The 12,523-nt window shown below is 41.7% G+C and overlaps 1 protein-coding gene across 4 annotated transcripts in view; it reads right to left on the bottom strand.

Annotated features, from left to right (window-relative positions):
- Positions 1 to 12,523, bottom strand: part of LOC144688707 (scaffold attachment factor B2-like) — an 84,261-nt gene that overhangs the window by 39,142 nt on the left and 32,596 nt on the right. For all 4 annotated transcript variants that reach the window (XM_078555574.1, XM_078555573.1, XM_078555575.1 and 1 more), the window contains 4 exons: positions 11,709 to 11,858; positions 9,986 to 10,104; positions 6,420 to 6,544; positions 1,634 to 1,677 (listed from right to left, as the gene is read on the bottom strand). In XM_078555574.1, the coding sequence (XP_078411700.1) occupies positions 1,634 to 1,677; positions 6,420 to 6,544; positions 9,986 to 10,104; positions 11,709 to 11,858 (438 nt within the window). The remainder of the gene's footprint in view (positions 1 to 1,633; positions 1,678 to 6,419; positions 6,545 to 9,985; positions 10,105 to 11,708; positions 11,859 to 12,523) is intronic.

The following is a 12,523-nucleotide window of genomic DNA, read 5'->3' as shown; positions in this document are numbered from 1 at the left end:
GTAGCCGAAACAGCTTTATACAGTTCTATCATTACATCCCTGCTTTTGTGTTCAATAGCTCCCCAAATAGAAGAAAGCATTCCATATGCTTTCTTGACCACCTGTCCTGCCACCTTCAAGGACCTGTGGACATGTACTCCAAGGTGTCTCACTTCCTCAGCCCCTCTCAATAGCTTCCCGTTTAGTGAGTATTCCCTTGCTTTGTTTTCCCTCCCCAAATGAATTACCTCACACTTTTATGGATTGAATTCCATCTGCCACTTCTCCACCCGCTCAACCAAACCACTGATGTCATTCTGGAGTCGACAGCTAACCCCTTCACTATCAACTATGTGGCCATTTTTTGTGTCATCTGCAAATTTCCCAATCATGCCTCCCACATGCAGATGCAAAAAGCAATTAGAAAGGCAAATAGTATGTTTGCGTTGACTGCAAGAGGATTTGAGTGCAGGAGTAAAGATGTCTTGCTGCAGCTGTATAGAGCCTGGGTGAGACCGCACCTAGAATAGTGTGTGCAGTTTTAGCTTCCTTACCTAAGGAAGGATATGCTTGCCATAGAGGGAGTGCAACAAAGATTCACCAGACTGGTTCCTAGGATGGGGCGGGATTGTCCTATGAGAAGAGTTTGAGGAGACTGGGCCTGTATTCTCTAGAGTTTAGAAGAGAGGTGATCTCATTGAGACATACAATATTCTTACAGGGCTCGACAGAGTAGACATAGGAAGGATGTTACTTTTGGCTGGGGGATCAAGAGCAAGGGGACAGAGTCTCAGAATAGGCCATTTAGGACTGAAATGAGGAGGAATTTCTACGCTAAGAGGGTGGGGTATCTTTGTAATTCTCTACCCGAGAGGGCTGGAGGGGTGCAGTCATTGAGTACGTTCAAGGCAAAGTTGATAGATTTCTAGATATTCAAAATATCAAGGGATATGGGGATAGCATGGGAAAATGGCATTGAGGTGGATCAGTTATGATCTGGTTGAATGGCGAAGCAAGTTCGAATGGCTGAATGGCCCACTCCTGCTCCTATTTCTTATGTTCCTATATGAATGTAAGTTCATTCCTTCTTATATCCACTTATGCAATCTAATCCTGATCGTTGACATAGATGCTGCCCTAACCATTAACCCTGGAAGTTAATGACAACACGCCATAACTCTGAAGACTTTTCTCTTGCATTTAATCTTGTATGTTGTTTGTTGAACATACTATTTATAAGGGATATTAGTTTTGGGTCTTCACAACATAACAGCTTTTTTTAAAAAAAGTCAATCAGAAACAAAACGCACCTATACTTAAAGAAAACATGCTTACAAAGGGAAAGGAATCAAACAATTTCAGCCTATGCCACATTGTGTTTGATCTGGAAAACCCTGGTGCCCAAAAATGACAAAATTAAATTCGGCAGCCCTAAACAAAGAACGATACGCAAGGTGTTGCAACTACTCAGATTAGCTCAACATGATGCTCCTCTACGCTTCAGATCACAGGAACTATAGTGACAGGGTGGCAAGTATGCCTCTCACTCCTTTCAGCTGCAGCATACTGCAAAGCAGGCAATCAACAATGGCCCTTTGCATTCAGCTCCTGTAACTGTAAAACCAGAGTGCTTTTGTATAGCTCAAGGACCCACCCTTCTTCTTTCTCGACTTCTTCTTCTCACCGAGCCTCGACTTCCTAGAGAAAAATCAGAATGGAAAGCACTCACTGAAAATGCAATCACTGCCGTGCTTTTTATTCCACACCAAGCTTGACTTATGGTATTTATTGGGCACACAATGCAGTTTCTCAATCTTAATGGGTGATGGGTTGTGAATTAACAGCCTCAAAATAAACAGATTTTTGCTAGTAGTGCTAAGTTATTCAGTCTGGAGGGAGATATACAGTGGTATCCCCCAGAGCTCGATATTCAGGTCACTGCTTTTTTAAAATATATATATACAGTAATGATCTGGGCTTAAATATACAGAGCATAACTTCGAAGTTTATAGATGATACAAAACGCAGAAATATAGTAAACAATGAGAACTTTGACAGACTTCAGGACACAGGAAAACTGGTGAAATGGACAGATATACAAGTTGAAATTTAATACAGAGAAGCGCAAAATTATATATTTTTTCAGGAAGAATGAGGAGAGACTATATTAACTAAATGGTTATATTTTAAAAGGGGATGCAGGAAAACAAATCTGGGGGTGTACTATACTAATATTTGACGGTGACAGGGTAAGTTGAGACTCTTAAAAAATATGGGATTCTTGGCTTTCTTATACTGACAATATTGTACAAAAGCAAATAAGTTATGCTCCTTCAAAAACATCGCCCAAACCTGCAACCTCTAACGCTTAGAAGCACAATGACAACAGATGCACAGGAAAACCTCTTCTGGCAGTATCTTATCAAGTGGCGACACACACCAATGGACACACGGCCTGGATCATAGGAATAGGAGGTGACCACTCATCCCCTTGAGCCTGTTCTGCCATTCATTTAGATCAGGTTTGAGCTGTATTTTAACTTAATCTACCTGCCTTGGATCTATAACCCTTAATACCCTTGACAAAAATCTATCAATCTCAGTTTTGAAATTTCCAATTGACCTAGTCACAGCGTTTGTGTGAAGAAGTGCTTTCTAACATCAACCCTAAACAACCCCAGCTAGAATTTTAAGATTATGCCTCCCTGATCTGGACTCTTCTGCCAGGGAAATTAGTTTCTCTCTATCTTATCCTATCAAATCCTTTCATCTGAAAGCCTCAACTAGAACACCCCTCCATTTTCTGTTTTCAAGAAAATACAACCCTTCTTATAATTCAACCCTTTTAGCCCTAGTATCAATCAAATCTGTTACTTCAATTGTATCATAATAATGAATTCAGCTACAATACCAGATTTCATCTCACTGCACCAGCATTGGAGAAAGCCCCATTTTTAAATAAAAATAAAAACCTTCCGGTAGAAATTTGATGATTATACTTAGGGTACCCATTACTCTGGCTGCAGAGACTACACAGAATTTGTCCTGTGCTGATTTTCTCCCCATTTTCTTCTTGTAATTCATTGGATGGCTACCTACTGTTCTAGGTTTAAATAATGTCAGTTGACATGGAACTTCTATTCCCCATTATTGGAAAATGTACACCCACATGCATGTCACCTCTGGTATAGTTTATATACTAGGCAGGCAACTCAACTATCTAACCCACCTAATTTCAGCTTCTTAATTAGTTCACTTTATCCAAATTACTGCTCTCAGCTCAACTGATCGAAGAGCAGGAATCAACAGTGACCTCCCCTTCATCCAGAAGGTACAAGTCAGGAAACTGATGGAATTTTCTCCACTTGTTTGGCTGAACGAGACTGTAACAACATGCAGTTGAGCAGCAGAAAGGAAGACCCAGAGGCAGTCACCATCAGTTAGAGCAGCTATCCAGTCTGTCCCCCCCAGAGCAGCCGACTTCTAATAGAAATCAAAGTGTGACATCACAGGAAAGCAAATAAGTGGCTGGTTGGTGGATATTTTGCTTATTTATCTTTTAAACTCATTTTTGACTCACCTTCGGGGAGCAGAGAGAACCTGACCTGCGGGAGACACCTCGACTCAGAAGCAGATAAATGAGAAGGCGAGGCTCAGGGCCTTCGCTTACCTTCAGGGAGCAGAGAGAACTGGACCTGACCTACTGGGGAGCTTGCTGAGTTTCAAACAAAAAATCACTGACATCACAGGAAAACCGTAAGTTTATTGGCTGGTGAGAAACTGCTGTTAGGGAGTGTCTTTAAATAGCTGAAAATTAGAGAAACATGATTTTTAAATAAGTAGCTACTTAGATTTAAACACAAGCAAGAGGGAAGTAAAGTTAAGCCAAGGCCAAGTAAAATAAAGTAATATAAGTAAACCAAAGTAAAATAAGTTAACATAAGTTAAGTTTAGGCATGAAAAGGGCAGCTCAGTTGTGTGGACTGTGCTTCCTGTAGCATGTGGGAAGTCATAGATGCTACCGGTGACTTAGGCAACCACATGTGCAGCAAGTGTCACCAGTTGCAGAAACTTGAGCTCCGGGTTTCGGAGATCGAGCAGCAGCAAAAGTCACTGTGGCACATCCGTGAGGCTGAGAGCTACGTGGATAGCACGTTCAGAGAGGTAGTCACACTGCAGCTTAGGAGCGTGGGACCCGCTCACTAATTGATTTTCCATTTTGGATACTGTTGAGGAACTTGGTTCCTCAGGGGAGTGGAGTCAGAGCCAATTTTGTGACACCCAGGCGGCTCAGCTGTACAGGAGGGGAGGAAGAAGAAAGGAAGGGCAGTAGTGATAGGGGAGTCGTTAGGGGAAGAGACAGGCATTTCTGTGGCCGTAGACATGGATCCAGGATAGTATGTTGCCTCCCTGGTGCCAGGGTCAAGGATGTCATGGAGCTGCTGCAGGACATTTAAAAGGTACCTGGATCTGAACCTGAAGTGGTGTTACCTACAAGCCTACGGACCAGGTGCTGGAAGGTGGGATTAGAATGGGTGGCTAGTTTTTCTTTTTTTTTCTTATGCTGGCCCAGACACGATGACTGAATAGCCTCTTTCTGTGCCATAACTTTTCTACGGTTCTATGCAGAAGCTAAATATCATTCAAAACAGTCCACCTTGAATGATACTTTCTCCTCTAGCAATATGCCATCACTGGCATACTGTTGCTGCAGCGTGCTCTGACGACAAGGTGCACTGTGGCAACTCGCCATAACTCCTGCCATACCACCTCCCAAACTGACAAACCCCAGCAAATAAAACAATCAGCAACTGCTTAAGATCACCAACTCCAATTCACACACCATTGTGATGTGGACATGTGTCGGTGTTCCTTCTTCACAGCTGGGTCAAAAGTTTGGGACTCCCTGTTAATTGCATGTTAATTGGATTTAATTGTATGTATACGAACATACAAATTAGGAGGAGGCCACTCAGCCCTTCAAGCCTGCTCTGCCATTCATAACCTCAAGTCCATATTCCCATCTACCCCTGATAATCTTTCACTCCCTTGCTTATCAAGAATCTATCTAGCTCTGTTTTAAAAATATTCAAAGACTGCACTTCCACCACCTTTTAAGGCAGAGTTCCAAAGGCTCATGACCTTCAGAAAAAATTTCTCATCTCTGTCTTAAATAGGCAACCCCTTATTTTTCAAATGACCATTAGTTCTAGAATCTCCCACAAGAGGAAACATCCTTTCCACATCCACCCTGTCAAGACCCCACAGGATCTTACATGTTTCAATCAAGTTGCCTCTTACTCTTCTAAACTCCAGGTGCAGGTGGTAAGCATTAACTGCTGCCCCTATAAAAAGGAACAGATTAAAACTGTGGTGGTTGGGTGAAGAAATGTTCGCAATGTGCATCTCAGTAAAAAAAATGCTTGTAAAGGTGTGCAAAGATTGGTTCCAGTTCTATCCTTCACCACCTAGCTTTCTGGAATATAACACTCTTTAGATGACAGCATTTTAAGAGCATCTTCACCACATGATTCATGAAGGTTCACCACCACCTTCTCAAGGGCATCTAAAGACGGACAATACATGTTTCCTTGCCAGCAATGGTCACATCCCGAAAATGAAAAAGGCCAAGTGTCTAGAATTCACTAGAAGACCAGGGAAAAGACTCAGATTACCCAATTGTACCCGAGGTACTTCCATCCCCTGTGCTGATCTTCTCTTCAATGTTTTGTGAAGTTGTAAATTTACTGGTAAACTTTGTGCTCTGCACTTTTATGCATTTATTCATGAAGGGTAAAAATTATTTAATTGGGGCACCAACCCTCAGCAAAGACATACTGGCCTGATGCTCCAAGAACCTTTAGTCAAAAGATTAAAGTACAAGCACAGTATCCACTTATATTCGCTTGAGTTTAGACTGTTGAGGGGTGATCTAATCAAGATATTTAATACTGAAGGATTCAATGAGAGAGAAAGAAGAACTAATTCCTCCTATGGGCAAATCCAGAACATGAAAACATAATGCTAAAATTAGAGCTAGCCCACCTAGGTGTGATATCAGAAAGCACTTTTCACACAAAGAATAGCGAATATCTGAAACTCTTACACATTTTTAACCACCCCCCCTAACAAAAAAGCTGGGGATAGTCAATGCAAATTTAAGTTGGAGATCACTCAGAGTTTTGTTTGCTAAGAGTATCAGAGTTTATGGTACCAAGGCAGGGAAATGGAGTTGATGTACAGTTCAGCTATCAGTAATTGAATGGCGAGAGGGACAGAATGGCCTACTCTGTTTCTTACATTTCATTAATGACCTTTCCAGGCAGTAAAGAGACTTTAATCAATAATAAGTTTCAACCTCAGAGTAAAAGAGTAACATGCTAACCCAATGCACTGCCCATCTAACTCTCCTCAGGCACATTTTCCTCAGCCTCCCTTACTTGAGTGTGATCTGTATCCGTCATCATCCATTTCTCTCCTTCTGTCTTTCCTCCCATCCTCCTCCAGTTTTTTGGAGCCTCCTCGGTTGTCTTTCCTGTCATCCTTTTTTCCATTGACAGATGACCTGAAATGGAATCGGTCTGTTTGACCAAGTCTCATTGACAGATATTTCAGATACATTCTTAGTCAATACGTTATGTAAAGGCAGAGCAGGGTAAAGTATTTCATATGCAATACAGAGCTTATTTACAATTCAGTGGCAGAATAGCATTGATTGAAAATTCCTGACCTCCATTAAGCTATCAAGACTGAATGAAGGATGGTGGCAGTGTACCAATTAAAAACGGTTCATTCAGGAAGCAGTGGGCATCCCTTGAAACTGGTTATGGGCCTGCAACCGCCTTCTGTACTGGACAGACCATGCAGAGGGGGGCATTGGCACCGGTGACACTCACGCACCAAAAATTCTGGACTGATCTGCTGTGCTTGGTACATTTCTGGACAGTCCTACCTCATCAATCAAGACATTTCTTGCAATGAAGCTCAGACAAATAGACAGGGCTTCATCTCATTTCTACAACAAGCAACTTCAGGCACTGACTGTGCCCACCACTGCAGATTTTACAGTACACTGGCAGAAGATTCCTAGTCACCTTAAAAGACAAAATCTGAGATGTTTAAAACAAAATTATTTTTTTGCAAGCAACTCTATTACATGTAGGTGGTCTAATTTGGACAGGAATAAACCTTCCAACATAAGAATCAGAGAAGTCCAACACATTTTAAAAATATGAAACCCATCCTTAGGGTCATTAGCCATACTAGTGAGTCCAACTTCCCACCTACATGAAGGCACATTAAGAGTTCAAGCAGCAGGCCATATTTTCAAATGTAAATAAAAAGAAGCCATAAAGCTCCAGTCCTTTGCAGGAGATGTTTTGGACTGATGGCAATTTTTTCCCTTTTGTTATGGCCAACCACTTGAAGTCCTCAGATTCAGGAGGAAGCTTTTCAAGTAAGCAGACTAGTTGTCCTGCAAACTGACATGTCCACAGGAAATGATGTGGATCAGCAGCCCCCACAGTCAAGGAATGTCAATGTGCAGGTATCCGAGCTGGAAACCATCCGTAATGGTCCCGTTTTGTTGTGTGTTTAGCCAGGCCTGGCTATGGACTGTTGTCCATTAGGAACTGAACAAAATGAACAAAATGATTTTGTTAAGAGAATATTGCTTCTTTTTTCAAAAAGCAAGTGCATGCAGGTGCACCACTCACATACGTACACATAACTAAATGCACATACAACATCACATGCGACAACTGCGCACACACACAGATGCAGATTTACATTTATATACCCTTAACAGAGTAAAATGTGCAAGGTATTTCACAGGAACTTTATCAAACAAAATCTGACACCAAACTATCTAAGGAGATATTAGGACTGATGAGAACAAAGTTGGGTTTTAAGGAGCACCCCAAAGGTGGAAAGAGAGGTAGGAGGAGGGAGATTGGGACAAAACTCCATCTTGCTACCTAGGCAGCTGAAAGCACAATTGCCAACGGAGGAGTGATTAAAATCAGGGATTCACAAGAGGCCAGAAATGGAGGTGAGCACACTATCAAAGGTTAGTATAAGGCTATCGGTAGGGAGATGCATGGCCATGGAGCAGTTTGAAAATTAAAATGAAAATTTTAAGAGGCCGGAAGGGAGCCAACATAGGTCAGGACAGAAGTGATGAATGAACAGGATGTCACAGTAAAGCTTTACTATCTGACAGCCACATACTTGTTCTGAAAAGCCCTGGATAGAAACTAAGCGCAGGAGCATTAGTTGATTCCTTTCCTCCCTAACCAGGGGTAAAACGGCCATTGGCGTTACTCCATGCTGGCTAGGATTGGCTAACTCAATGCAAACTGGGCATCAAACCTAGTATCTTCCCAGTCTGTAAGCTGAGTTAGTCACTGGATAAGTTAGCTGTCACTTTTGAGGGAATCTGTATTGTTGGGTTCATGGGTTTTTTGGACTACAATTCCTGGTTCCAGTGCAAGTGTGGAGAGTGGCGGGGGCCAGGCCGCATATGCTCTGTTCCAGTTTTTCTTTTGACAGCTGCTCGGGAATGGCTTGAAATTATGTTTTTTTTTGCTGGGGAGTCCAAGCTAAGAGCCTGGTTCACATCGCATTCGGTTCCGCTGGTGGTCAGAGGCCATCGGCCCCCAGGCCCTACTTCAGAACAGAAGCTGCAGGGCTTGGCCATCCTGACAGCAGTGTGCATGCACGAAGGATTGCGTGAAAAAAACGACCACGGATTAGGTTACCGCGTGTAAGTAAGCCCACATGACAGGAGCAGACTAAGATGAAGGTCAGCTCCACGCAGCTGAAGTGCTGCCGTGAGCTCCATGCTGCTGAGAGCGCTGGGGCTCAAAGGCCCCAAGTACCACATTTGCTTGGTGTAGCTGGGGAAACTGGAGCTCAGAGAAACCTAGGGCTAGTGCCAGCTCAGTGAAGCTGACTGTTGGTGCAAAGGAAAGCCTGGGGACAGTGGTGTTCTGCTCAGAGTAGCTGGTAAGCTGGAATTGTGCCAGTAATTAGATGCTGGGATGCAGCCTCGGGGATCCAATGGAACACAGTCTAGAAGAGACTGAGCAACTGGGAGGCAAGTAGCTGTTGGGCAGCCCAAGTTGCAGTGGCTGTTGAGGGAAATCAGAAGCTATACCCTCGAAAGAGAGCTGAAATCCCTCTTCAGGAAGACAAAGTTTAAAGGGTTTTGTGACTCAGTGATCGTTAATGTCTGGGTGGGCTGTTGAGAAATTCATACGATGTGTCTTGGTTGTGCCTGCCACTTAATGTGTGCTGCGTTCACCACAGCTTACTTGTTAATTATGTTCACCTCATGTTAATTCTTGGATGTACAGACAGTGTCGACTGCTTGTTTTGCTGACTTTTGTATCGTAAACTCTCATCTTTGTTTAAAACAATGGAATCTTGTGGCTTTATTCTCTAGTAGCTGGGATTTGAAATTTTGTCTACTTTACAACAAGAGCTGCTGCACCCTAACTGGATTGTAACAAAATTTTGGGGGTCCGGGGGGGTCTGGTCTGGTCTGGGATCATAACATTTAGAAACCAAAAACACCTTCAGATGAAAAAAAATTAAATCACTCCAGGATTTGAGAGATTCCACTGATATCTTGACTTTTGAAGGAAATTGACAAGCCCAAGATGAGGACAATTAGGGATTGGAAATATAACAGGAATCAACAAACTGGAATGGAAATTTCTAAGAATATTTTCCAACCATCAGTCATAGCAACATCAGAGTCTCACAATGGGTGTAAAAAATAAGCACTGGTCAGGATATGCAACTCCTGCACAGCATGGGATCAATAGAAGACTACAGGATCTTTTCTTAGGGTCATATTAAGCAAAGATTTTGAAGGAAATTTGCCTCTATTTGACAATTGACTGGTCCCAGTGAATGTATAAAGAATAAAAATGAGGAATAACTTCTGTAGCTCAAAGCTACTTGGTAAAACCAAACAGTAGCCGTCAGTAAAGGCACTTACTTGTCTCTAGATTGATCACCATCATTCGCACTTCTTCGGCTGGAACTCTGTTTGGAGACCTTCTTCACATTCCCTGCTTTCTGCTCTGTGCGCTTCTTACACCCAGGTTCACTTTTGGCCTGAAGACACAAACAGCACACTGTAACTGTATTTTCATAGAACTGCTATTGCAGTGGATTGCTCAATCATGCACCACATTCATTATTTCCATCTCCAAGTGGAACCAACATTTCTCCAAATAAAATCACAAATCCAACATATTACTTGGCTCCTATTGTACATGCCACCTCCCTCCCATCTACCTTCTTCTGCCCATGCTGCTCAGCATTTGGCTGTTCCAGGGTGCTTGTGACATTCACTACATTCCTTCAGGAAAGTGCCAGGTATTTTGTGCAAGAATACATGTCCTTTTTAAACTGAGATGAAAAGGTCATCTTTGCTTTCACTACTTAGAGGTTCTATGAAATAATTTCGATGTTCTTGTGTATTTCAATACGTTTAAGCTATTGATGCTCTTATAGTGTGTTTATTCCTATTGCTGAATATTAGGTTTGCAGAAAAAACACTGCCTTTTAAAAAAAAAAATCACACGAATCTAATTAAAAACTTGAGTGAAAGAAAAATTATAGCCATTGTGCATTACTTCAGAATTGAAAAGAAACATTATTCATCTTGTACCATCTTGACTCTTCAAACAATGGACACTCTTCACACACTACTAGAACTTAGAGCTGTACTTCTTGGTTGTTTCATGTCAATTAACAGAATAATTGAGTGCTGCTTTATTTAGACAGAGAAGCTCCACTCAGCTATCTGGAATACAGGAATTTACTTCAGTTTCATCATATCATAAGAAATAGGAGGCCATTCAGCCCCTCAAACCTGCTCCGCTATTCATTAAGATCATAGCTGATTTGATCATTGCTTTAACTCCACTTGACCAAAAATCTAACTCAGCCTTGAATATATTCAATGACCCAGTCTTCACTGCTCTCTGACGAAGAAAATTCCAAAGACTAACAGACCCTTGGAGAAGAAATTCCTTATCTGTCTTAAATGGGAGGCCTCTTATTTTTCAACTTTGCCCCCTAGTTCCAGGTTCCCCATTCTGCAGTCTCTTTCCATTTAAATAATATTCTGTTTGGTTTAAACTTGTTAACTGCAAGAAAGCTGAGCATTTCCATCTTTAGTTTTATAAGTTTTCTGAATAAAACTGGCTCCTATTGAGCCTGTAAAAAGGAAAATTACAGTGCCTGGCTCTCCAGTTTTTAGCAAGTGCAAATAGGTGAGGTGCTCAAAACTGAAAGGGTACATAGAATAGGCTTCGAAGTAAATATCATGAAATTTATGCAGGGCCTGACTCCATAGGTCAGAAATTGTAGGAGCGGAAGCAGAGAAATCCATGGGATGGGAATTAACTGATGTAACCTGGCTGGCCTGGGAGCAGGGAGTCATGTTGCCATCACCCAGCTTAATATCAATAAGCAAATTTTTATGGATATCTAACACCTGAATTCCTCAAGAGTCAATTTGAACTGGTCTGTGAAGGATGCCAGAATAAATGAGACACCAAATGATGACAAAAAACCAGAGGCTGCCTTTCCAGAAATATCTCACTCACTCACAAACAACAACTTCATTTACAGAGGCACACAAAGTGCAGCAAAGTAAAAATCTCAACATGCTGGCTAACAGTTCCCATTAGTACTTTATTTGTGCTCACCATTTCTACAGTGATGGTTTGTCCATTTAGTTCAGACTGATTCAGAGAGTTGATGCTTTCCATTGCCTCCTCGGGTGTCAACATGGTTATGAATCCGTAGCAGCGTGCACCAGGATTACGAGCATCAGTTACCACTTTGGCACAAATAACCTGCATAAAAATTATCAAGAGCAGGAGACACTAGTGGTTTTTCCAAAGAAATATTGTTACACGAAGTCATTTTTGGCTGTTTAAATGTTTACGTGCAAGCCAATATTTCATGAAAAGCAAATACTGAAGTTCTCAAACAGTTGGGCTCATCTAACGTAAACAGGTACAGGTGGAATCTCACCTTAAAGAACGGAGACTAGTTTGACGTAAATCTAAATTATTGCAACCATGTCAAAGCAAGCTTTCATTTTTAATTGGCTAAATGGCCAGTTTCCATGCTGCAATTTCTATGACAGTACATTGCTGCCCAGCAACTATATCCTTTCCAACCCTGTCGCCCTCAACAGCAACATTCCCTTCCATTCACAATTTTAGCATGACTTGCATTTATATAAGCACTTTATTATATTTCTAAGAAACAATTCAGAGTAGTCACATATCATGCAGCCTGACCAATCTTTTGCCAATAATATCAGTTTACATTCAGCTTTCTTCAGGTTGCTTGCTATCTTCATTCCTCTTTTTGTACAACCATACAGTCACTAAATTTGATCTCTTCTACCCTTCCAATGCAGTAATGAAATCATGATTCCCATTCCTGGTCTTGGACCCATTAATTTCAAATCGAGCTCTTAAATTTGCTTCTTTCTTAATCTTTTCTCAAC

This window comes from Cetorhinus maximus, chromosome 13, assembly GCF_964194155.1.
Source record: "Cetorhinus maximus chromosome 13, sCetMax3.hap1.1, whole genome shotgun sequence".
Classification (NCBI taxonomy): Eukaryota; Metazoa; Chordata; class Chondrichthyes; order Lamniformes; family Cetorhinidae; genus Cetorhinus; species Cetorhinus maximus.
This window is presented reverse-complemented; position numbering and strand designations above follow the sequence as displayed.